Source organism: Penicillium malachiteum, assembly GCF_028827825.1.
Source record: "Penicillium malachiteum strain IBT 17515 chromosome Unknown utg000003l:1.0-4950554.0:1.0-4952489.0, whole genome shotgun sequence".
In the NCBI taxonomy this organism is placed as follows: Eukaryota; Fungi; Ascomycota; class Eurotiomycetes; order Eurotiales; family Aspergillaceae; genus Penicillium; species Penicillium malachiteum.
Genome location: NW_026643096.1, coordinates 769,216 through 792,259, shown reverse-complemented (window position 1 = coordinate 792,259; position 23,044 = coordinate 769,216). Strand labels below are relative to the sequence as shown.

Below are 23,044 nucleotides of genomic sequence, written 5' to 3'. Positions count from 1 at the left end.
CGCCGGACTAAAATAAAATATATCTTCAAGTTTGGGCTGATCATTTTATTCTACCCAACTGACAACCTCGAGTCACGCTACTCTGGTGGAACCCCTTCTCTTTACGTGTGTGACGTATGGCAAAATGTTTGATAAACTGAAGGCCAAGGTTGACAACTTCAAGTTGAAGCACAAACATGACAGAGATGTGAAGGTATCAAACCCAACCTTGGAAGAAGAACAAGAGCAAGTCCCGCATGTCCAGATGTCCATAATGATGTCTCATGACCTCCTCCCATCTATATTATTCTGAGACTTGAGATATCCATACTAACAGTCTTAACTGAAATTTAGGCACTGGTCAAGCCACACGAGGACGAAGTCGAACATGCACACATCCCAACACCCCCACCAGACAATGCGGGGCCCTCAACTCGCCCTGAGCACAGGATTTCCTCACTAGAAACCCCGAAGCAAGAGATAGAAGATGTGAAAGACTCCTGGCGTGAGGCGCTTCAATCCCTACCTCTTGAGAAGCAGGAGGCTCTGAAAGCCATGGGTCTCGATCAACTAGAATCCGGATCTGTAAACTTCAGCTTCAACGACTTGGTCGAAATTGTGAACGAAAGACAGAAAGAATGCGAAAGCAAGTTCTGGCGTATATCCGTTCGTGGGAAAACCATCTTTCTTCGGAATTACACAACATCAATCATTGACTGGGTCGAGAAGACCGGAGATATTGCTATGCAGTTTGCACCAACTCAGATAGCATTGTCGTAGTCCATTATCAAGATTGGCCTACAGGTTTGTACTCCTCTGACCATTTTCATCAATATAATTTCAAATTAGTTATTGATCTTCACTATTAGATCCCCCTAGGTGAATCAGAACAAATGGCAGCACTTCTTGGAACCACCGAAAAGATCGTGCGCATTATCTGTCGCGGGCAGGCTTATGAGGAGATCTATCTCAATCCAAAATCTCAAGGTTCTTTTGATTCCGTTACAAAGAATCTTGAAACTGGGCTGATCAAGATATACGCTACCTCTCTCGATATTTTGGCAGATGCCGGTACCCTCTTCTCCAAGAATACTGCACAGCGCACGTTCGAAGCCATCGTCAATCCAGAAAAGGCTTCCGGTGCCCTCTCAGATATTGATGAGCAGGAAACTCAACTTCTCCTTGATATCTAAGTCTGCGAAAACAGACGCAGTGTGGCAGCCGACGAACGTTTGGTCCGAATGATCGAGATCTTGAATGCCCCGATAAAACATATCGATGAAGGAGTCAAGCATCTTCTTGAATATCTCCATGACAAGGAGCGCAATGAAATTCTAGAGTGGATCTCATCAATTCCTTTTGGCAAAAATCACAATCGCGTCAAAGAACGTAGAACTCCAGGTACAGGTAACTGGATTATACACCACGAACGCTTTCGTGATTGGAAAGAGAATAGTTCTCCAGGTCTGTTTTGGCTTCAAGGTTCACCTGGTGCCGGCAAAACCTTTCTCATGTCCTCTGTTATCGATGATATCCAAGATCTATTAAGTGACTTTCCAGATCATGAAGGGTTTGCTTTCTTCTACTGCGATCGTAACGATACCCTGCGTACGCAAGCCTTGTCCGTTCTCCAGAGCTTTGTACGTCAGCTTTCGACTACTGAGCGCAGCCCAGAAAGCATGCGTGTCAAGCTCAGGCAAGCATACAATCTTGCTCGAAACAGGGGCACTGATTTTCAGTTTGAGCAGTGTAAGGAGCAGATCCTTGAGTCATTGAACATATATCCGAGGACAATCCTCATGATCGATGCTATGGATGAATGCAACTCAGAGAAACGGTATAGACTCATTGATGCCTTGAGGTCTTTCATCTTGGAGTGCAAGAATACTGTTAAGATTTTCATCTCAAGCCGACCTGATTCAAACATCAAGTCTCACTTGGCAAGTGTGCCTAGCGTTACCATTTCAGCCAGTGATAATCATGACGATATCGAGAAATTTCTTGATCTTGAGCTAGATCGACTTGCCAAGGATAAAGGTATCCGAGTTCTTGGACGTCTGAAAACGGAGATCATGACCAAGTTGCTTGAAAAATGCCAGGGAATGTTCCAGTGGGCAGCTATGCAAGTGCATCGGCTCAAGGACTGTACCACAGCAACGAATGTGCGGCAGATACTCGAAAGTCTTCCAGTTGATCTGCAAGAATCCTACGACAAAGTCTGAATTCAGATTGAAGCACTCGGAGAGCCTGATCAGACTCTTGCTAAACGTGCCCTCCGGTGGATCATGGCCTCTTTGAGACCGCTTGAAAGCCATGAGCTTTTATTAATCATTCGCATGGGCCAAGATGGTCGGGCATTACCTCAGGAAGATAATATTGAAGAGGACTCTTTAGTATTGCTCTGCAAGAATTTCATTATCCTTGACGCTGAATGTAATGTGTGGCGGTTTGCTTATATATCTGTGTTGGAATATTTGGAATCGAAAACTAGTTGGACTTTACCATGGGCTCATCATCATGCCGCCAATGTTTGTCTTTCTTATTTGATCAACTACTACGAAGATTGACGGGGGATTCCAGCTTAACCCAGAATTCCTCATTAAAAGAGCCAGCTCTATCTCCAACTGTGACTCTTATGACTCTAGGGATAGGGTTCTCGCTTCTTTAATCGTCTTGAAAATTACGAATTTCTGGTGGGTTAAACATGTCTACCTGGCTCAAGGTACTGAGAAGAAGACGCTCCAGTCCCATCTTAATGCTTTCCTTGGACCTCCTGATAACAGCAACTATCAATACCGGACCTGGTGTCGACAAGTCACGAATTTTACACCGAGCCAGACGTTTTTCGAGCTAGATTCGATCGATTACTATGCTGAACGTTCACGGGATGCTTTGGCCATCTTTCACTCCCAGAATTCCCTGTCTTTGCAATTTGTCGCTTTGGATCCGCAGACGCTCTGAGAAGCTGGCGAGCTTATGCAAGAAGCTATGTCTCTCTCGTCAATGAAAGAGGCGAAAGTCCTCTCAGCCTTGCCTGTCATGTCGGTCACTTGGCAATATGTCAAATGCTTCTAGAGGATGGAGCTGATAGAAATTTGCGTCTTGAAGGTGAATGAGGAGGTACTGCACTTGTATCGGCTGCATCCTCTGGTAATTTTGAAATTTTGAAGTATCTAGTGGAGACGGGTGCCGATGTGAATATATTGCTCGGGGAAAAGGAAGGATTTCACGACAATGCTCTGAGCGCAGCAATTAGTTCAGGAAATGTTGAAACTGTACGATATATTCTGGAAAAGACCGACTATGATGTTAATATGCCTTTCCAAAATCTTTTGAGAGGCATTCATTGAATCTGGGCTGGCATCTCCCCAATATGGGGAGGGCTAAATCTCAGGACAGAGCCATATGCCAAGGATACGCAATTGGAATGGCGGCTTGGGCACCAGGAGTTGAGCTCTTGAAACAAATTTTGAATGCCGGTGCAGATGTGAATCAATCCCTGGAGAGTGAATATTGGCCAAGCGTGCTTGCAATCAAAATTGACCTTCAAGAGGTTGAGAGTATCGAATTCCTAGTCCAGGAAGCAGGGGCAGCTCCGGATATGACTTTCAAAATCGGTCCCTGTGGTAGCCCTCTCGTGGTAGCATGTCTCGCTGATTGCATTGTTGATATTCAATATAGGATTATGGAGTCTCTATTGAATGGAGGTGCAGACATGAACATGCCACTAGAGTATGGAAGGTTTGGCAGTGCCTTGGCGGCTGGAGTATGGCGCTATTACGGTGAGAGAGCTGTCAAATTTTGATAGCAGCCGGTGCTGATGTGAACATGTTCCTCGAAAATCGCGACTTCAGTACTGCGATTACATTTTCTGTAGCAGTACCACGATTTGAACGGCCTAGACGTGAAATTATGGCACTTCTGGTCAAAGCCGGTGCTGAATTGAATCCCAAGGGCTCTGTTAGAAGGTATGGTGGAGCGCTTATGGCTGCTTCATGCTTTGGTCAAGAGGAAAAAGTCCAATTTCTGATTGATGCTGGGGCCGATGTGAACCAGAGGTTTGAGGGTATCCCTTATGCTACTGCTTTGCAGGCAGCCCAAGCAGATTTTTCAGAGAAAGATTGGGAGTGGGTTCTTTATTTCATTGATAATTTTGGTTATTGCGACTGGAATGGAGATTTTATATGGCTGGAAGAGGATGAGCTCAAGCCATTTTTTAAGAGGCGGAAAGATCGCATTGCATGCTTACTGAAGGAGAATGGCGCAATAGCTTGCTTTTTCAGGTGTCCCACTGGCTGAGATTTCTCACAGACTGTCAGAATTTTGAATATTTGTTAATGTCAGATTGTTCAGCATTTGAACCTCGTGCTTGGTATTGTTACAGCATCGATGACTTCTAAGATCTACTATAGAGGGATAACCAAGGGTACTAATAGCCTGAGCACTTGAGATTTCAAGTTCCAATAAGTGCCAAGTAGGAGGGGGAGGCAACATTTGAAGGATGCTACTACACAATCTTGGACATCTGGAACCTCACATCTGCAGGCTTCAACATTATGTTGGATAGCATCTACTTCAAGTTACTACATAGTAGTGACTCGCCTACTACAAGTAATTACAGACTTGCTCACGCATCGGGTCACATATTGGGTGCCAGTGTATTCAATGGCATCAAACAAGGTATTCGTAATAATCTAAACATCAAGACCCCTGGTATGATGTTAAATTCTAGCTTGAACATTTGAAGGTTTGGAAGCTCGGTCCAATGCTGCGTCGCTTGGGTGGAGTGGCTGGCTGTACACCGACCTAGTACGGGGTACTCCGTGCCCAGGTGCTGCATAATGGCGCCCCTCTTAGCATAGCCCCATTTTATGACATCGTTTTTTATATTAGAGCTTCTGATTTGTAGAAAATAGAAATGGCTGCAGGAAGAACCACTTTTACTAGATAAAATCCAATACGTGGGCCAATTAGAATCCAAGTTGATACAAGTACGACTTGACCAGTTGACTGATATCAACTTGAACTACATAATATCCAGCCTAGTAATGTTAACAGTGCCGCCTAAATGAATAAAAGCTCATTTCCGTCAAATTCTCTCACAGATCAACATCTGGTCCTTGCCCTTTAATTTCAGCCAAGTGGAGTCCGGCTATGTATAGACTGTAGCCGAAAGCGGTGGTGAACAATATCGAGGACGATCATATAGTATGTCTTACACTTCTAGTCAGGGTCCAATTTATGAGATGAACTTGAGTACTTGACGATCATAATAAATACTAAAAAAAAAAAAAAGTTGACTGAATATACTAAAATTGATCATTTTATGTATACACAACTTGGAACACCACTAAGTATAATTATACTAATGCTTAGTCCTCAGTACTACGACTCTTACGCGTCCCGATCGGCCCAGTCTCGAAACGGAACCCCACCGCACGCAGGCACCAAACAACTTGCCTTTCAACCTTCCCCTTACTCATCATCATATTCCCTGCAGAATTCAGAAATCTCGGGCGGGCTCGTTGTTTCTGTTCCCCCGATACCTCTTCTGTCGCTTCCTGATTTCCTTTAGTGTGGTGTTGCCGCTATATCCCTTCATTTACACTCCGAGTCGCTCGTTCCCGCAGCCCCCCGATCCTCAATCTCCCTCGTCGGCACTGGAGGCCTTTCGACAGTAGGAGCATCGGCTCCAAAGAGATACATACCATCAAAATGCTTCCAGACAAGTATGAGCTTGCGCTACCTCTCTCTCTCTCTCTCCTCGCCATAGACCGGTGTGGACCAGTTGGCCAGACACTCTAACAATGCGCGCGCTATAATAGATATGTCGGGCTAATATTAGCCATCCTGTCAACAATGGCAATTGGTAGGCATCTATCGCTCCTAATAATCTTGCGGGGAAGCTATCAGCTAATACATGCATTATTAGGAACAAGTTTCGTCATTACCAAAAAGGTTCGTCCGCCTACGAAATCCGGAAACCGAAAGCCTCGGGGCTGGGAGCGACGAGCGAGATCGTGTCTACGGGGGGGATTTCAAGACTAATGCGCTTTACGGCAGGGTCTATTACATGCTTCCGAACGACATGGTTTCGAAGGCGAAGGATTTTCATACCTGAAAAGTCCCATTTGGTGGGGAGGTGTTGTCACACGTACGAATACCACCGAGGTCCATTTTTGGACACGCAGGCCAGATTGCTAACAGCCGAATAGTCGCCATCGGAGAAATCGCCAACTTCGCCGCCTATGCCTTTGCGCCCGCAATTCTCGTGACACCTCTCGGTGCGCTGAGTGTTCTGATCGGGTACGCACTCCCCTCCCTCGAATCCACAGCCACCTCACTGACAACAAAACAAGCGCGGTTCTAGGTTCCTATTTCCTGAACGAACGATTGGGGACGTTGGGTAAATTGGGCTGTGCGATGTGCCTTCTGGGCTCCGTCGTTATTGTTCTTCATGCGCCCCCTGATAAGCCCGTTGAAACGATCGATGAGATTCTTGGATATGCAGTGAAGTTTCGTATGTTTGCGATTGTTATCTGGTGTGGTTTTCTCGGATTTGGCTAATTCCCGCAGCTTTCCTCCTATACTGCCTCGCAGTGGCCATCTTCTCCACAGTTATGATCTATCGAGTCGCCCCGGTACACGGAAAGAAGAACCCCCCTCATTTTCATCTCAATTTGCTCTACTGTCGGTTCGGTCTCTGTGATGTCCGTCAAAGCCTTCGGTATCGCAGTTAAGTTGACTATTGGCGGTAACAACCAATTCGTGCACGCCTCTACCTATGTTTTCGCCATCGTTACCGGCTTCTGCATTCTCACTCAGATGAACTATTTCAACAAGGCATTGAACTCATTCTCGACTTCCATGTAAGTGACCAATAGGCCAACAGTTTTACCCGACATCGCTAAGACAAGTTTTCTTTTGCAGTGTGAACCCTCTCTACTATGTCACATTTACGACCGCCACGCTCTGCGCTTCGTTCATCCTTTTCCAGGGATTCAATACCACAGATGCAGTGAACACCATTTCCTTGCTATGCGGATTCTTGATTATCTTCACTGGAGTATATCTACTCAACCTATCACGACACGATCCCGATGGACGCAACTTGTCCAACTCCAAGCTTGATGACGAGGGAGTGCCCACGGATGGTATCGCAAGCTTCCAAACTCGACGATCCATGCAATCTCGTCGCAGTTCCTCGAGTATCGCCTTCCTCAACGGCAACGGTGACCGCGAGGGACTAATTCACTCCTATGATATTGAGAACCATGCAGGCATCGGGCTGGAGGATTTGGCAGAGGACTCCGATGACGGTGAACCGGGCCCGACTATCTCACCCGAAGAGCGTGATCGCACCGTGAAACATACCAGGCATAATAGCCAGATCTGATCGCCGCGGAGTGGAAGCCAGCGCCTCCCACTTCCTTCACGAAGTTACTGCCGCCACGCTCTTCTCCATTTTCTTCCCCAACATCTTCTCCTTTCTCCCGATCTATGATCTTTTTCTTATGGTGCTTCACGTCACCCTCTCATCCTACCCCCCCTCTTCCCCAACAGCCCCTTGTATTTTTATTGTTCTCCAAAAGACCCGAGTAAAGAAACTCGGGCTCTCTCATATCAGGCACTGGACATGCCGTATGAAATGATTGGATATGACTCTCTGGGTTCTTTGAATGGTTGAATTCCCCTTTTCCTTTTCCCTGGTTTCCTATTTTCTTTTCCTTGTTTTCTTCTCATTGTGTCACTTGGTAATGGCGAGAAGGCATATTGTATATACGGAGTGTTTATCATGGAATTTCATTTGCAGTTAGAGTGGCATTTATCACATTCTCAGCCTGTTCAAACCTTGGAAAAAGAAGCAAAAACAAGAAAAAATATTATATTATTGTCAACAGGTACTAGTATCAGGAGTATCAGGAGTATCAGGCACGCAAACGTATGCGCCGACTCATCAAGTGGGGCTCTGTTCCGATGATGTAGCTAAGTCAAGTCAGCTGTTAAGGAGCATTTGCATCCGAGTTCAAACTTGAAATTATCCATCACTTCGAGTCCTAGTCCCCTTCCAGGCCCCAGTGAATTTGTACATACATCTACCCTCTAACGAACCGGGCAAACCACCATGCCCGGTCTACTGCGGAAATTGGTGATCGTCGCCGCAGTTGACGGGCTGATTCTGCACGCGCACGGCGTAAACGGACCCCGCCATAACAATGGCAGCAATAACGAAGCCTCGTCTATTCGCATCGACTACAAAACTAACAAGATAAATGCCCTACCCCCTTGTTCCGCTGAATCTCTGGAAGGTCATGAGTATCTAGAGGCGTATGGACTTGTCGGTAAGTATTTTACCTAGTCAAGCCACGCGGATAGTAGCCACAACTGGCTAGCCGAGCTTGGAAACGTGGATCTTGACTTTATTTATGGCGATTTAATAATAATCTAATTGATTAATATAGGAATTCTATCCGTTGCTTCTTACTCTTTCTTGGTTTCCATAACTCAACGACAACAGGTCGCGCAAATCCAGGGTCGACCTATCTACGCCGTCTCAAATGTCGCTATTATCCCCCTAGCCTCGCAGTCGGACGCGACGCGCGCAATCACACAAGCTAGAAAGGAGGTCTCGCAGGACGAGCCTAATTTTGATTCGGACTCTGATGATGATATCCCCGATAATGTGGCTGATGGTGCAGATACTGAAATCGGTAGTACGCCCAGTTCGCCGAGTCAGGCCGCGACCTTTCATACTCGTGGTGCGAGTGTGAGTAGTATCGCGGAAGATGTCATCGGAAAACGCGTGCCGTTTGGTCGGTTTGCGGCCAATTGGATTTCCAGGAAGAATTTGGGATTGCCGAGACCTGGAGCCCTGACGCAGGATGTGCCTGAGTCGCCGTTTGATGACCCGTTAGGCTTGTCTGCTGGTGATGATAATGATGCTGCTGCTGCAGAGGAGAATAAGGGGTTGGAAAGTGGCGATGATTCTGCACTGGCAGAGGTCTCTGCTAGCCAGAAGAACAGTGGGAATGTCAGTCCCAAGACTGAGGATGATACTCGTCCTGGATCTAATCAGGCGATTGAGCTTTTGCCGAAGTTGCTAAAGTATACGAAGTTGTTGTTTGCTTCGCATAACTTCTTCTTTTCGTATGATTATGATCTGACGAGGTCTTTTGATGCGCAAGAGGTGCGGACGGAACATCTTCCTCTTCATAAGGCTGTAGATCCTGTGGTATGTGTTTTTTAAGCTCGATCTGTTATATTTTGAATCATTGCTAACGGTGTTATAGTATTTCTGGAATAAGCATCTCATGTTTAATTTCATTGAAAATGGAGCTCATGGTTTCGTTCTACCCCTTCTCCAAGGCTTTGTTGGTCAACGAGAGTTCACAGTCACGAGCCCAGAACCCAAAGAAAAGTCTGACTCTTCAGAAGAAGAGCCGGTTGAGGCAAAGATTCTGGGCGATAGCCAAGAAGCGACGTCCGTAGAGACTGAAGTTCCCAAGCGCAACTTCCTGTTGACACTCATCTCGAGACGCTCTGTCAATCGACCTGGTCTCCGTTACTTACGCCGCGGTGTAGATGACGAGGGTAATACAGCCAACACTGTGGAAACTGAGCAGATTCTGTCGGGCCCTGAATGGAAGCCATCTGAGAATGTCTACTCATACCTGCAAGTGCGTGGCTCTATTCCGCTGTACTTCTCGCAGTCGCCATACGCCTTCAAGCCCATCCCAGTGCTGCACCACTCTGCCGAGACTAATCAGCTCGCTTTTGGACGACACTTCAGAGAGATGAGTCGCAGGTATGGTAAGATCCAGGCTGTGTCCTTGATTGATAAACATGCTGGAGAATTGAAGCTTGGTGAGCAATATGAGAGATACACTGATGTGTTCAACAAGGCTGGTGGGATCGATGGCTCACCTCTACGCTTGGAATGGTTTGAATTCCATAATGAATGCCGTGGAATGAAGTTTGAGAATGTCTCTCATCTTGTTGACCGCGTGAAAGAGACACTGGAAGAGTTCGGGTACACTAGCGTTAAAGACGGCGCGGCATCGCTGAAGCAGGCCGGTATCGTGCGCACCAACTGTATGGACTGTCTCGACCGGACTGGTGTTGCTCAATGCGCTTTTGGACAATGGGCGCTGGAGCGCCAGCTTCAAAATGAAGGCATCGCGATTGATCTTGGCGGCGACTCATCGACTCAGTGGTTTAATACTCTTTGGGCCGATAACGGAGATGCAATCTCCAAGCAGTACTCGTCGACTGCAGCCCTGAAGGGTGACTACACCCGCACTCGCAAGCGAAATTACCGAGGCGCGCTGAACGACTTTGGTCTTACTCTATCGCGGTACTACAACAACATCGTGAACGATTACTTCTCCCAGGCCTGTATCGACTACCTATTGGGTAATGTCTCGACGCAGGTCTTTGATGAATTCTCCGTGGAACTGCAGACCACTGATCCGGGTATCTCTGTGGGCAAGATCCGTCAGAATGCCATTGATACCAGCTGCAAAATTGTCATCAGCAGTCCCCGTGAAGAGTTCCTTGGCGGATGGACCATGTTAACTCCTCGTCAACCCAATACACTACGAACCCTTCCATTTGAAGAGTCCGTCCTCCTTCTCACAGATGCCGCTGTGTACAGCTGTCGCTTCGACTGGGAAACCGATAAGGTCCTCTCCTTCGAGCGCATAGATCTACGCTCAGTCTCCCGTATCCACTACGGCACTTATGTTACCTCGATCTTAACAGAAAGCCAGTCGGATGAGCGCACTAACGTGGGTCTCGTCATCGTGTATCGTGACGGAGATGAAAACCTATTACGTGTGAACACCCGTTCCTTGCAAAGTAATGTTCGACCTGCTACTCTGGAAGCCACCGCCAGTTCTAGCAGAGAATGGGATCTCGTCTCCTGGCTGCGTGGAAGCAAGCGTGCGACGACCCGATTCGTCGCTTTTAAATCTCTACCTCTCAACAATGCAGCAGCGAGTCCTCGTCTGGGGCCCACAACGGGTACTGTGCGTGAACTTGATCGTGTTCGGTCGATTTGTCTGGATATTGAACGAGCTATGCTAGCGGGTGTTGGAGAAAGTACTGAGACTGGATCGATTGTCGAGCAATCGGATATTATCTCTCTCCGAGATGCAAAGAAACGAACTGGTATATTTGAGACCTTGGTCTATGATATCAAGAAGATGGTTTGGGCATAATATCGCATCCATGAGTCGAGCGGCAATCATGCAATGGCCGATATCATGTATCATTTGGAAAATTTTAGCCTCTCCCTCTTTGAATCATGACTTCAGTCATTTCACAGGGTGCTTTACTAGGTCCCCAGTCACCAGAAGTCGAAATCTTGACTAGATATGCAGTGCATATAATTAACGCACGAAGTCTATGCACACGAAGGATAATTTCTACTCCATAGATATAAGTCGCTCTTGTTACTCCATACATACTTGAAAGTAAACTCGGCAGAATCATGAGATCACATAAAGGCGGTGAGTCCGTGTTTATTAGCTTAATATCCCATTTAACTTAACAGTATCTTTACTCTTATGGGAACCTTAAGACTCAAGTGCTCGGAAAAGCTACTTAATATAGTACCTACTCATGTACCTACATAGGTAACTGGTAGTGCGAGAAGTAATAACTTGAACCCTAAGAAACCCCGTGACTGACGATGAAAAGAGTCAACTGGTTAGTTCAGGTTGAATATCAACGTCAAGGTCAGTCTCCATATGCAGGCCCCTTATTGATAGAATTTTCAGAGTCAATTAGGGCTAGCGATTCAAACATTGAATGTTTATTCGCAGTTATAAAATTGATCCGAGTCCCTTTCCAGTCACTATAAGAGGTAATTCGTTCCGTGACTTTCTGACATGGCAACACGTCACTTCAAGGTCCAAATTTTTCCTCTCAAAGAATAAAATTTTTGAAAGAATACTAGTAGTATAAAAAAAAGTATCCTCGTGCCACCAAAATATGCTTATAATTATCGTATAAAAAGCCCTGAAGACTCGGAGCCCATTCTCCAACCTGGCATTTGGATTTCACATGATTGGATATAAACCCTGCGGGCACTTGAGATATAACTAATTTCTCATATACTCGATGAAAGCAAGATCATGATGGAATAATTGATCAATCCGAGTAAACACTTATCTAGTGATTCAAGTTTTCAGATTAGTGGCTGTGATACACGCAAGCCACCAATTTCATGCATATTGGATATGTAACAGGCTCGGATCATCAAGATAGTGATTATCTATTTGTCGCTCAAGATTGGAAATTAATATACAGTATCTCTTCAACCATTCGCTTCTTATGTAGACACTTACTGCTTCGTTCTCTGTTCTATTCTATCTGTTTTATATGGGGGGGGTTTCAAGTCCCGCGATAAAAACGGGTTTACCGCCTTTCCCTTTTTAGCCGTTCGCCTCTCTCTACCTCACTACAGTTTCTCTTGCTTGTCCAAATAATTTTTTTTTCCTTTTTTTTTTAAGGAATTTTTCGGGTTTACGTCTTTCATCACCGCACCGTTAAATTTCGTCCAGGTTTCTGATCTGATTTTGTAGCAGATCAGAGTTGGTTTTCTGGGGAACGAAGGGGAAGTCGTTCCCACACTCTTGGCGGGGCTCTCCTTGTGCCACACGCACTTTTACACCTCCGGTCGCAAGTCGACTTGATCACAGCTTCAACATGGATTGGCAACCGCAAGATGAGCCATTGAGGCAGCTCGCCTGCTGCCTCAGAGATTCTCTCAATGGTCAAGACAATGCGATCCGAAAACAGGCCGAAGAGGTATCGTTCTCAAGCAATTCAATTTTTTTTTTGCCCAAGGCCCAACCTTGCATTTCCCCCCCTCTTATCAAACCGCAGAACTGAGTTGAGCGACGACGCAGATGCAGTCTAAATAATACACATACTAACTCTGATATTACGGTTAGATGCTTTCTCATGCGACTTCTTCCCCAGACTATGTCAACTATATCACCTACATTTTCTCGACGCCGCAGCCGCCCTCCGGCGTCGGAATGGACGAGGCCACTTACAACCTTGTGCGTTTCACCGCAACCATGAATATGAAGACGAAACTCTACATGGCCTACCACACGATTCCTGAGCAAAGCCTGAACTTCATCAGATCCGCCGCTCTCGTTTCCCTGCGGGACAGCAACCAACAGGTCCAGCGAGGTGCGGGGAGTATCATTACGGAACTGGTGCAGCGCGGTGGACTGCTGGCTTGGCCCGAGGTTCTGCATGAACTTCTTGCTCTGGTCGGTAACAGTTCCGGTGATGTGCCGCTCTCTACCCAGGAGGCTTCCATGGCTGCGCTGTTCAAGGTGTGCGAGGATAACCGCAAGGTCCTGGATCGCGATTATAACGGACAGCGCCCGCTCGATGTGATTATCCCCAAGCTGTTGGAATTCACCGGTCGCCAGAGTCCCCGAGTCCGCTCGCTTGCTCTCAACAGTATTCACATTTTCCTCCCTCACAAGCCCCAGGCTTTGATGAGCTCCCTGGATCTTTTCTTGTCGCAGCTTTTCAACCTGTCTGGAGATCAGGACACCGAGGTGCGCAAGATGGTGTGCCAGTCATTTTCCCAGTTGGTCGAGTTCGCCCCCGAGAAGCTGATCCCCCATATGGAGGGTCTGGTCAACTATATTCTCATCCAGCAGCAGAACGGGGAGGATCCCGAGCTTGCTCTGGATGCCGCCGAGTTCTGGATTGTCTCAGGAGAGCAGGATCTCCTACGGGATTCACTGGGTCCGTTTATGCCCAAGGTTATCCCGGTTTTGCTCCGGAACATGATCTATGAGGAGGATGACGTACTTCGTTTGATGGAAGATGGAGATGATGCGGATTCCGAGGATCGTGCGGAGGACCTGAAGCCGCAGTTTGCCAAGTCGAAGGCCAGCCGTCTGGATATGTCTAAGCAGGGTGATGGAGCCAATGGTGGTGCTCAACAGCAACAGGAGCAGGAACAGGATGAGGATGACTTGAGTGACGGCGAGATCGAAGACTCGGAGTTTGGAGATGACCCTGAGGATGAGTGGACGCTGCGAAAATGCTCCGCTGCTGCGCTAGATGTCTTTTCGAATGTGTACCACGACCCTATCTTTGAGATCATTCTGCCGTACCTTAAGGAAACTCTGCGACATGCGCAGTGGCCTAACCGCGAAGCTGCTGTTCTGACATTGGGCGCAGTCGCAGATGGCTGTATGAATGCTGTCACCCCTCACCTTGCTGAGCTGGTTCCCTACCTGATTTCTCTGCTGAACGATGCTCAGCCCGTTGTGCGTCAGATTACCTGTTGGTGCTTGGGCCGTTATTCAGAATGGGCGTCACACCTCCAGGACCCATCTGAGAAGGAGCGCTTCTTTGAGCCGATGATGGAGGGTATTCTTCATCGCATGCTTGACAACAACAAGAAGGTTCAGGAAGCTGCCGCATCCGCCTTTGCTAGTCTAGAAGAGAAGTCAGATGATAATCTCATCCCTTACTGTGCGCCCATCCTCCGTCAATTTGTCCAATGTTTTGACAAGTACAAGGACCGCAACATGTATATTCTTTATGACTGCGTGCAGACCCTTGCTGAGTGTGTCGGAAACGAACTGGCGAAACCTGAGCTCGTCGATATCTTGATGCCTGCCCTGATCACCCGCTACAACCAAGTCACCGATCAGTCTCGCGAGTTGTTCCCGCTGCTCGAGTGTCTTGGGTATGTTGCTGCAGCCTACGAGGATGCTTTCTCTTCTTTCGCGGCCCCTATTTTCCAACGTTGCGTGAAGATTATTTATCAGAACCTCGAGGAGGCCATCGCTTCAGCAAATAACCCTGCGGCGGATGAGCCTGATAAGGATTTCTTGGTTACTAGTCTTGATCTTCTCTCATGTATCATCCAAGCCATTGACTCGGAAAAGAGCGGCGAGCTTGTGGCCAACTCCCAGCCACGTTTCTTTGACCTTCTCTGCTACTGTATGCAAGATCTCAACTACGAGGTTCGCCAGTCCTCCTACGCCCTCCTGGGTGACTGCGCCATCAGCATTTTCTCTCATATGGATCCATTTGTCCCTACCATTATGCCGATTCTCATCAAGCAGCTTGACCTCGATCTCATTCCCGATGACGACAGGCATACCGGTTTCAGTGTTCTTAACAACGCGTGCTGGTCCTGCGGTGAGATTGCCGTGCACGAGAAAAAGTCCGACCTTGCTCCTCACGCCGAAAAGTTGTACCAGGGTCTTCTGAGTATCATTGACAACCAGGAGATTATCGATTCTGTGAATGAGAATGCCGCTATGGCACTCGGTCGCCTTGGTCTCTGCTGCGCCGACCAGTTGGCACCACGCTTGAGCGAATACGCCAACATCTTCCTTAAATCTATGAGTAGAATTGAGTTCAGTCGCGAGAAGGCATCTGCCTTCCTTGGCTTTAACCAAGTCGTGATGAAGAACCCTCAAGCCATGGAGTCATCTCTCGGAACCTACTTTGCGGCCATCGCGGCGTGCGGAAGCAAGTCGCTTGCTTTACATGATGACTACCGGGATATCCACACCTCATTCCAACAGGTACGGTTTTCGTCCTTCGATCTCAATTTTGACTATCAAACTAATCTAACCCACTGTTCAGGTTTTGCAAGGCTACAAAAATATGATACCCAACTTCGATTCGTTCCTCTCTCAGTTGCCCCCTCACGTGAACCAAAAGCTACGTTCAGCCTACCAGATTTAAAGGCACACTCAGCACATTTATCACAATCACCACCCCCCCAGCGGTGGAATCAGACCTGCATCTACCGTGATGGTTTTATGAACAGTGCGACACATTTTTTTCGTATGTCTCATATTTACTACATCTTACCGGTGGATGTCAGGTGGATGCCAGGAATGACAATGTCTCATGCCTCATGCGATACGTTTCTCTGAGCTTTTCATTATCCTCAAATTCAAATTTATTTTCTTTACTTTGAGCGCTGGGGCTGATTATACCCTTTTTTCATTATGACCTAGAAACAGGAGGAATGACCGGGTAGGAACAAAAAAAGAATTAGGTCAATAATCATGAGCAGAAATCTCTCTCGACTGGGCGTTCTCTTTTTTTCAAGTTATATATACTCGGTGATTTTCCCTCGCCGTGTTCCTCTTTACATATTCCATTTAAGCTGGCAAGTGGGAAGAGTTGAGTCGAAGGAACCTGGGGGAGGAGCAAGAGGATCTCCAGAGATATCTGGACTTCATCTACCATTATATCTGGACAACAACGATCAGCATGGCTATCTGATATCCTAACATTTTTTCCATTTGCTTTTTGCTCGGCTGTCTACTCTTGCATGTTGATATGACCGGTTCCCTATTTGGTAATGCGTCGTTTAGCGCTGACTTTTACATTCCAAGGTTCCTAGTCGGATCCGACGACTGTCCCATTGTTCCTAGATAGATAGATTAGATAGATTCTCCTATATAAAAAAAAGCCCCAAAACAACCTTAGCACCTAGGTAGTTTTGAGATCCTTAACCGCGATAATCCTTAAGCTTCAAATAGGCGATGTGGCGGTCGAGAACCCGTGGACCCCTCATTTCAGGTTCTGTGGACTCGGAGTTCAAATGTTGCAGCACTTGAGGTTCGAGCTCGGGAAAAATGACCAGAAATTACAAGGATCTGGACTCGATATTTACATCATTGACCCCTCACCGGACAAAAGTCCTGTGCTCCAGTCTCTTTTTCTTGCCTCTTTTTGTACATTGCACTCCGGGCTTGGTGCCAAGAGGAGAAGCGGGACAGGGTCCAATATCCATCTGGAGTACCGAGACCCTGATTATCATAACCTAGGTTGGTAAAATTGGGGTAGATCAGTTCTAGCATATTTGGGTGATTATAAATTATCAACAAAACTTGTAAATTAGGAGCGTCTGGAATATTCACTATTAACTAATACTAATTTCGTTATCTACTAGTAGCACTTAAGTAATGAATAATCACCGCTAACCGAATCAAATAACCTACGCCACTAGCTTGAAGTTGAATGCAGTACTAGCACTAAGTACTCCGGATGTACTCCGTAGTACATAGCTTTTGTATTCCATCTTAGTTCAAGTTTTTCTTAATCTTATCCTATCGCCTCAAGATGCCCTGAGAGTCTATTCCAGGATCTTCGCTTAACTGACATCCCGGATGTCCAAGCTTAATATCTTCCGACAAAGTTGACAGATAATTAAGTTGTGGATTTAGTCTTTAGTCTTCACCCATGGATAGGGCTTTCCTCTTACTCACTCATTTAATATGGTGTCATTTGAGCTCGCCTTGAAAACACCTGGGCAATGCAGGGTCTTGGTGGCGGCTTAGGTACTGCATGTTCCAGATACAATGCTGCAGATTACTATTACTGGCTGATAATACTTACACCACCCCTGTACTACGATGCGTGGCGATGTAAGTGAGACGAAAAGATTCAAATGCTAATCTAGGTACGCAGAGATCAAGAGTCAGACTAAAGGTTATCGGAAATTTACAGTTTCAGTGTAAGCTGCATAGTGTAAGCTACGTCCACGGTAGCGCTACCCAGGTGTTTAATAATATCATGATCCGTAAGCATGGGCTAGACAAGCCTCATGATTCATCTGGAAAAGCAGTGGCGAAATATAAATTCATGTCATTTCACTTGCCATTTGTATTCTTAGTGGCACACTGGCACATTATTAGGGAGATACCGGGCTGAGATGAGCTGTTTCGGATCCGAATCAAAGTCCCCGAAAGGAGAAATCATCCAGAGTTGAGACATCCTCATCAGGGGGTTAGAATCGCGAGCCAATTGGATACAAGGACATGGATGATGCGTTGGCATTCAGCCGCAGTGCTCTCACTCGAGTGCTTCATATAGTTCTACCTAGAATAACCTCGGTACTAGTACCTCTAGGTGTCCGTCAACTGGTAAACTTATGGCTTCAAAGACATTCTGACCGATATAGTGGGACAAGCATATACTCAAGACAAATTCTGATTTTATGTACTCCATTTAGAAACAATCCATGAAGCGCAATCGACCATTCTCGTTCTTGATACAATCTGCCAGGTTTACCACATCCATATGCTCACCACCTTCTTCATCATCCAGTCGGGCACTTAGCATAGGCTCATGGGTAGGGCCCTCCAGTTTAAGGTTGACGTCGGATGCATGATCAGAAAAGTTATCGGCGCTCCAGGCGAATTTACCTGTCAGATCCGATCGAATCAGTCTTCAATGAAGTTCCGACCGTTGAGTTTATTGCATATCGTTTTCCTTTCCTTTTCTTTTTGTACAGTAAGGGATATTACTTACCTTTCTTAGCTCCGAGGAAATCATCCAGATTTAGCTCGGAGTATGTTGCTTCTCCAGTAGGTTTGCGACAATATGCTGTCAAGACATGTCCACTCTTGAGCTCGATGTTCATTGATGACTTGTGAAACCCCATGTTGAGTGTAATTTCAGCTGTTTCGGATAAGGGATTCTGTCTTGGATCTCGTCGCAATGGAGGATGGGAGTGGGAGTGCAGTATCACTATTTCAACTCAAGTTAATTCAGGATCTCCAAGACTCAAATAATAAGGAGGAGAAAAACGGCGTGGACTGTGATATACAGTAGAACAGGACTTGCCTCCCGGTATAATGTTCCGATGGGCATTTTCGAATCTTCGAATCCTTGGGGGCGTTTTCCCTGCATCATGCTTCCCTCACTATGACCTGCATGGAATTATTGGAATAGGGGCCCCTTCTCTATACCCTGTATTCCATACTAATCCGTAGTTATCTCGCAGCCTACTAATTTCCCCCTCGATCATCATGACTTCAGATAGAGGCGTTGAGGTGGGGCTTCAGCCTCACAATTGCCTTGCCTTATTATGGGCGTTGAGTGCGAACTGCCAGTGGTATGCAATCTAACAAAAAAGTAAGTTGACGCTAATGACTTTAATTTACTTGGGGGCTTTGCTAGTAAATAGATGAGAAATTACGAAATTGAGAAAAAAAAAAAAGTAGCTAGTTGTAGCTGCATGGCAGGTATACGTACTTCAAGTTCGTGATCTACCTATTCTAGGCCCTTCAAAATGATCATTCTAGGCAAAAGGGTAAATGTTAGTACATTGAAATGTTTTTTTTTCTCATCTGATCGTTGATTGAGAATTTCGGGGTTTCTTTTCTTTTTCTTAACTTCTTTTTCCCGTATGGATCTACTACTGCGCCTTGTTGGAAGCACTCTATTACAAGTTACCATTATGTTTGAGGGTATTGCTTTTTTCCGCCTGCAAATCCTAGCCTTATTCTAGCTTAGTGGAAATCTGAAACCATATAGATCGACGGGGGAGACTGACGTTCCAGATGTCCAAGCTAGATTTGAACCAAATCTCTGGTAACCAGGCATCAAGTTCTGCTGGACCAAGCCCTGGGAAGCTACTTGTTAATCCATGATCGACGACTCCACTTCGTCTAGGATGACCTCTTTTGGCTTCTTAAAGTTGATTAGCGGCTGTTGCCTCCCATGGACCGTGCTTTTTCTCTATGCGGACTCTTTTTGGATCTTTTGGATCTTTTGGATTCGATGTCATCTGGCAGGACGGGAGAACCAAGATGTCGGGTCATGGCGCCCAACCTATTCTTTGTTGAAGCAGGGTCCAGGTCTTGGGGGCCTAAATATCTTCATTCTATTAGGGAATAGGAACCTCTGGTTCAGTTTAGTCTTAGTTCTTGGCTAATATTTTACTGGGATAGGAATCATAGGATTGATTTAATGGGTCAATCTGCCAGGAGGAAACATTTTCCCATGGTCAATCATTTGCCCGAGGAGATATTAGCATGATCGTCTAGTGGAGTCCCCGCATGGGTCTGTTGTGCTCTGTGCTTTTCTCTCTGTACTTTGGGAACAGTTAGGGATGAGATGAAAAGAATCAAAATATTGAATATCAAACTCCCCAACAGAATTAAGAAATAATTTAAAAAGAAATTACATCTAGAAGCCTGAGGTATGAAATAATCAAATCTCCGTCTGCGATTTCTTCGAGGGATTACTACATATTGGCCCCCAACTCCGGAGTAATTCTGAAATGCAGTCCAGACTAACCTCGTTGGGAGTCATCTCGCGAGGGATTGGTTCCTATAGGTTCTTTTTTACTTACTACACTAATTGTTACTAAGAAAGTACACCAAGTGGATCCACTCTATGTACAGAGTAGGTAGTTCCACTCTCCAGATTATTCAACTCATTGCGGAGAACCGAATATGCCCGGGAACAAGTCCATGGTTCCCAACAACTTCGCATATTATTCCCAATCTAGAAAACCTCATCAGACATGATCTGGATGAAGCAACTGATCAGATTCTCTATCTCAAGTGCTTTCTCTCATGCACTCCGTACTTCGTACATGTATGTAAGTACTAGTTACTTCATACTTGGCACTCTATAGCTTACATTTTTTACATCATGAAGCCACGTGTGATGACATTGCTTTTTTTTATTTTATTTTTGCCCCTCATTCTCGAGGATTGTCGAGTACTATCTCCATGTTGAGTAACCAACTGGTTCGATCTCTCCCGAGTACTGCGTACCTGTAAACCCTGTCCTAGCTGCAGTATGCAAGTCTACCCGAAGTGGCTTCACCGACCAGATCCTCCCTCTCCAGGAGAAAAAAAACGTGGGAAGTCAAAAAGTTGAAGCTGGCGGTCACTGTAACGTGACACAGGAAGCTCTCATCTTTTCTTCAAGAGCGCCATGAGCCATTACAGCGGACAGTAGATTCCCATCGAGGCGGGTTTTATTATCTATTTCTTTTTATCTTTTTTTTTTATCTTTTTTTTTTATCTTTTTTTCACTTTTTCTTTGTTTCCAGATCCTAGGGATTAAGCCCTTAGCTATGGTTCATCTTTCCCTTTCAGTTCCTACGGAGAGTACCAATTCAACAGGGACAGGGATTCCAATTGTTCCAGCCCAGTGGTAACATGCAATCTATCCTTGTTTAACCAACTCTCCCGTCCCCCCGGATTTGCCCAGGACCCGTGGATGATGATCCCGATTCTTTGGTCTGACGACTATCATCGAGTTGTTTTAGCTTGAGGGATTACACAAAGGAAAAAGAAAAAAGAAAAATATTGAAATCTCCTGATCCTCGATCCCTGTAATTCCATGTGGATTGTGGATTCTTAGATGTCCCCCGTCCTGCACACTCGGTTGTCATTACCGAGTTCAGTTCGCGCTCCCGTCTGACTCACCCTGATTTACGGGTAAAAACGGCGCCTTTCCCATGAGAAGATGAGAAGAAGGGGAAGAAAAAAAAAAAATGAAAATATGAAAAAAAAGAAAAAGGAAAAATTCATTTTAATAATGACCCACGGGGCAAGTCTGGGATGGCGCAGTTCAAGATCTACATTCCCCTTTACTCTGCTGGGCATACGGTACAAGCTTGGCAATCCTGACGTTTTTTTCTCTCTCTCTCTCTCTCCTACGATCCACAATCCAGGGTCTGCTCAGATCGCCGAGACTACTTTGCTCAGGTCGATCGATGATGCCCCAATCATTCGAGACCATGATTTTTCTTGAAACTTTTCCCCTAATGGAGTAGTACATATGCTTCCCGGGAGATTGGTCTAAGCGGAGTAGGCGCAACAATCCCTCATGGCAAGATGAAACGAAGAAAAAGAAAAGAAAATATCAGCCACCCCCCTTTAAACACCCCCCTGGATCTTTGAAGCGATTGTGTATCCCAATCAACAAGATTGATGATCTACGAAATGCGGGATTATTTACCTTGTTTCTTATTCGTCCAAGGTGAGCTACCCCATCTATGATGAACGATGAACTACGATGTAGTTTTTTTCGGTTTGCACTTGGTTTTGGCTAGACCGTTCATTTCTTTTTCTTTTTTTTTTTTTGCTTATTCTCTACTATTCTCTATTATTTTGGTTATCCCCGCTTTCTATACTATCGGGATCCCAAGAAGGGAAGCTGTGATGGACTAATTCATCGGAAGATATCCTTGGGTTCTCCCGGCAAGACCCAAGTAAAAAACAGACGAAACAGACGAGAGGGTAAAAAAGGACCAGACAAGACCAAGAAGAGAATGAAGTTGAATCAATTTGATTGGTTTACCCAATTTAATCCCACCGGAATGAGAGCTCACATGCCGCTAATAGTGGAGACTCAAGTGAGCAACTCAAAATGATTTATGGATGCAGCTAAACCCATCAAGGCAGCTGTTTAAGGCCCCTTCCCGTCAAATTAGACTCTGTTCAATGGCCCGGACCCCCAGTTCTGTGCGGCCATGTGGTCCTTGGTCTAAATTAGCCCTTTAATAGCGCTTTAGTGGCTCTTTGGTGACTCTTTACGGAGTAGTGACCTTTTACCTTTTACTAACCCTTTGGTAACCCTTCAGCTGAGTAGACTATCCTAGGGACCCCTGCAGAGAGGCTCAACTCCCAAGATCGTCACTGGGGAAGCAATAATCATTATTAAAATAAAATTGAATTAAAATTAAAAAATGATTAATCCATAATTCCCATAAAATAATAAAAATAATATTAAAATAAATCCAAAAATATCCGTGATTAAATCATAGCTTTTCTTTTTGCACCTGACTAAATTCGTCTGCCATCAACGGTGCGCGCGATCCAAGCTCACCTTCTCCAGTCATCGCCATCTCCACGCTTTCTTTTCTTTTCTTTTACATCCACTTCGCGATCTTGGCCTCCCCCCCTTTAAACCGTTTCCTCGGGGGCCGTTCTTAGGGTCATTTTAAAATTGTTTTGACTACTACTTAAAACCTAACCCACCCTGCAGGTGCTCGTATCTTCCACGCGGGTCAATCATCTCCATTCCCTCAACCCTAACTTATTTTTGGAGGATCGACTTCAACTTGCGATCAAAGATTCTCTATAAACATCGTCTCTCGACCTGATTATCCTTTGGAATTCCACCACAGCAACTTCTTCCTTTCTTCCTCGACCTCAATCGACTCTATCTTCTCGAGTTCCAATCTGGTTACCCACTTGGAGGCCTGATTACCCATACCCCTCCAACTCGGGCTTCTATC

At 45.8% G+C, this 23,044-nt stretch overlaps 7 protein-coding genes across 7 annotated transcripts; 6 read left to right on the top strand and 1 right to left on the bottom strand.

Annotated features, from left to right (window-relative positions):
* Positions 1-124: 124 nt before the first annotated feature.
* N7483_006619 (uncharacterized protein) lies at positions 125-1,172 on the top strand (the record flags this gene model as incomplete). The annotated part of the gene is made up of 3 exons (XM_057090056.1): positions 125-193; positions 334-645; positions 849-1,172. The coding sequence occupies 3 exons, from the start codon at positions 125-127 to the stop codon at positions 1,170-1,172; spliced, it is 705 nt and encodes a 234-aa protein (XP_056944797.1).
* Positions 1,173-1,220: 48 nt separating this feature from the next.
* Positions 1,221-2,546, top strand: N7483_006618 (uncharacterized protein; the record flags this gene model as incomplete). The annotated part of the gene is given in 2 exon segments (XM_057090055.1): positions 1,221-2,195; positions 2,208-2,546. The coding sequence occupies 2 exon segments, from the start codon at positions 1,221-1,223 to the stop codon at positions 2,544-2,546; spliced, it is 1,314 nt and encodes a 437-aa protein (XP_056944796.1).
* Positions 2,547-3,352: 806 nt separating this feature from the next.
* N7483_006617 (ankyrin repeat domain-containing protein) lies at positions 3,353-4,278 on the top strand (the record flags this gene model as incomplete). The annotated part of the gene is made up of 2 exons (XM_057090054.1): positions 3,353-3,761; positions 3,788-4,278. The coding sequence occupies 2 exons, from the start codon at positions 3,353-3,355 to the stop codon at positions 4,276-4,278; spliced, it is 900 nt and encodes a 299-aa protein (XP_056944795.1).
* A 1,560-nt stretch (positions 4,279-5,838) lies between these two features.
* On the top strand, positions 5,839-7,375 carry N7483_006616 (DUF803 domain membrane protein; the record flags this gene model as incomplete). The annotated part of the gene is made up of 8 exons (XM_057090053.1): positions 5,839-5,848; positions 5,912-5,937; positions 6,043-6,133; positions 6,195-6,285; positions 6,339-6,499; positions 6,556-6,669; positions 6,701-6,848; positions 6,910-7,375. 8 exons carry the CDS (start codon positions 5,839-5,841, stop codon positions 7,373-7,375), a joined length of 1,107 nt encoding a protein of 368 aa, XP_056944794.1.
* Positions 7,376-8,104: 729 nt separating this feature from the next.
* N7483_006615 (uncharacterized protein) lies at positions 8,105-11,198 on the top strand (the record flags this gene model as incomplete). The annotated part of the gene is made up of 3 exons (XM_057090052.1): positions 8,105-8,321; positions 8,442-9,211; positions 9,270-11,198. 3 exons carry the CDS (start codon positions 8,105-8,107, stop codon positions 11,196-11,198), a joined length of 2,916 nt encoding a protein of 971 aa, XP_056944793.1.
* A 1,492-nt stretch (positions 11,199-12,690) lies between these two features.
* Positions 12,691-15,726, top strand: N7483_006614 (putative importin beta-2 subunit; the record flags this gene model as incomplete). Its single annotated transcript, XM_057090051.1, has 3 exons — positions 12,691-12,792; positions 12,939-15,563; positions 15,625-15,726. 3 exons carry the CDS (start codon positions 12,691-12,693, stop codon positions 15,724-15,726), a joined length of 2,829 nt encoding a protein of 942 aa, XP_056944792.1.
* Positions 15,727-18,006: 2,280 nt separating this feature from the next.
* On the bottom strand, positions 18,007-18,442 carry N7483_006613 (CVNH domain-containing protein; the record flags this gene model as incomplete). Its single annotated transcript, XM_057090050.1, has 2 exons — positions 18,007-18,203; positions 18,310-18,442. The coding sequence occupies 2 exons, from the start codon at positions 18,440-18,442 to the stop codon at positions 18,007-18,009; spliced, it is 330 nt and encodes a 109-aa protein (XP_056944791.1).
* Between the last annotated feature and the right edge of the window lie 4,602 nt (positions 18,443-23,044).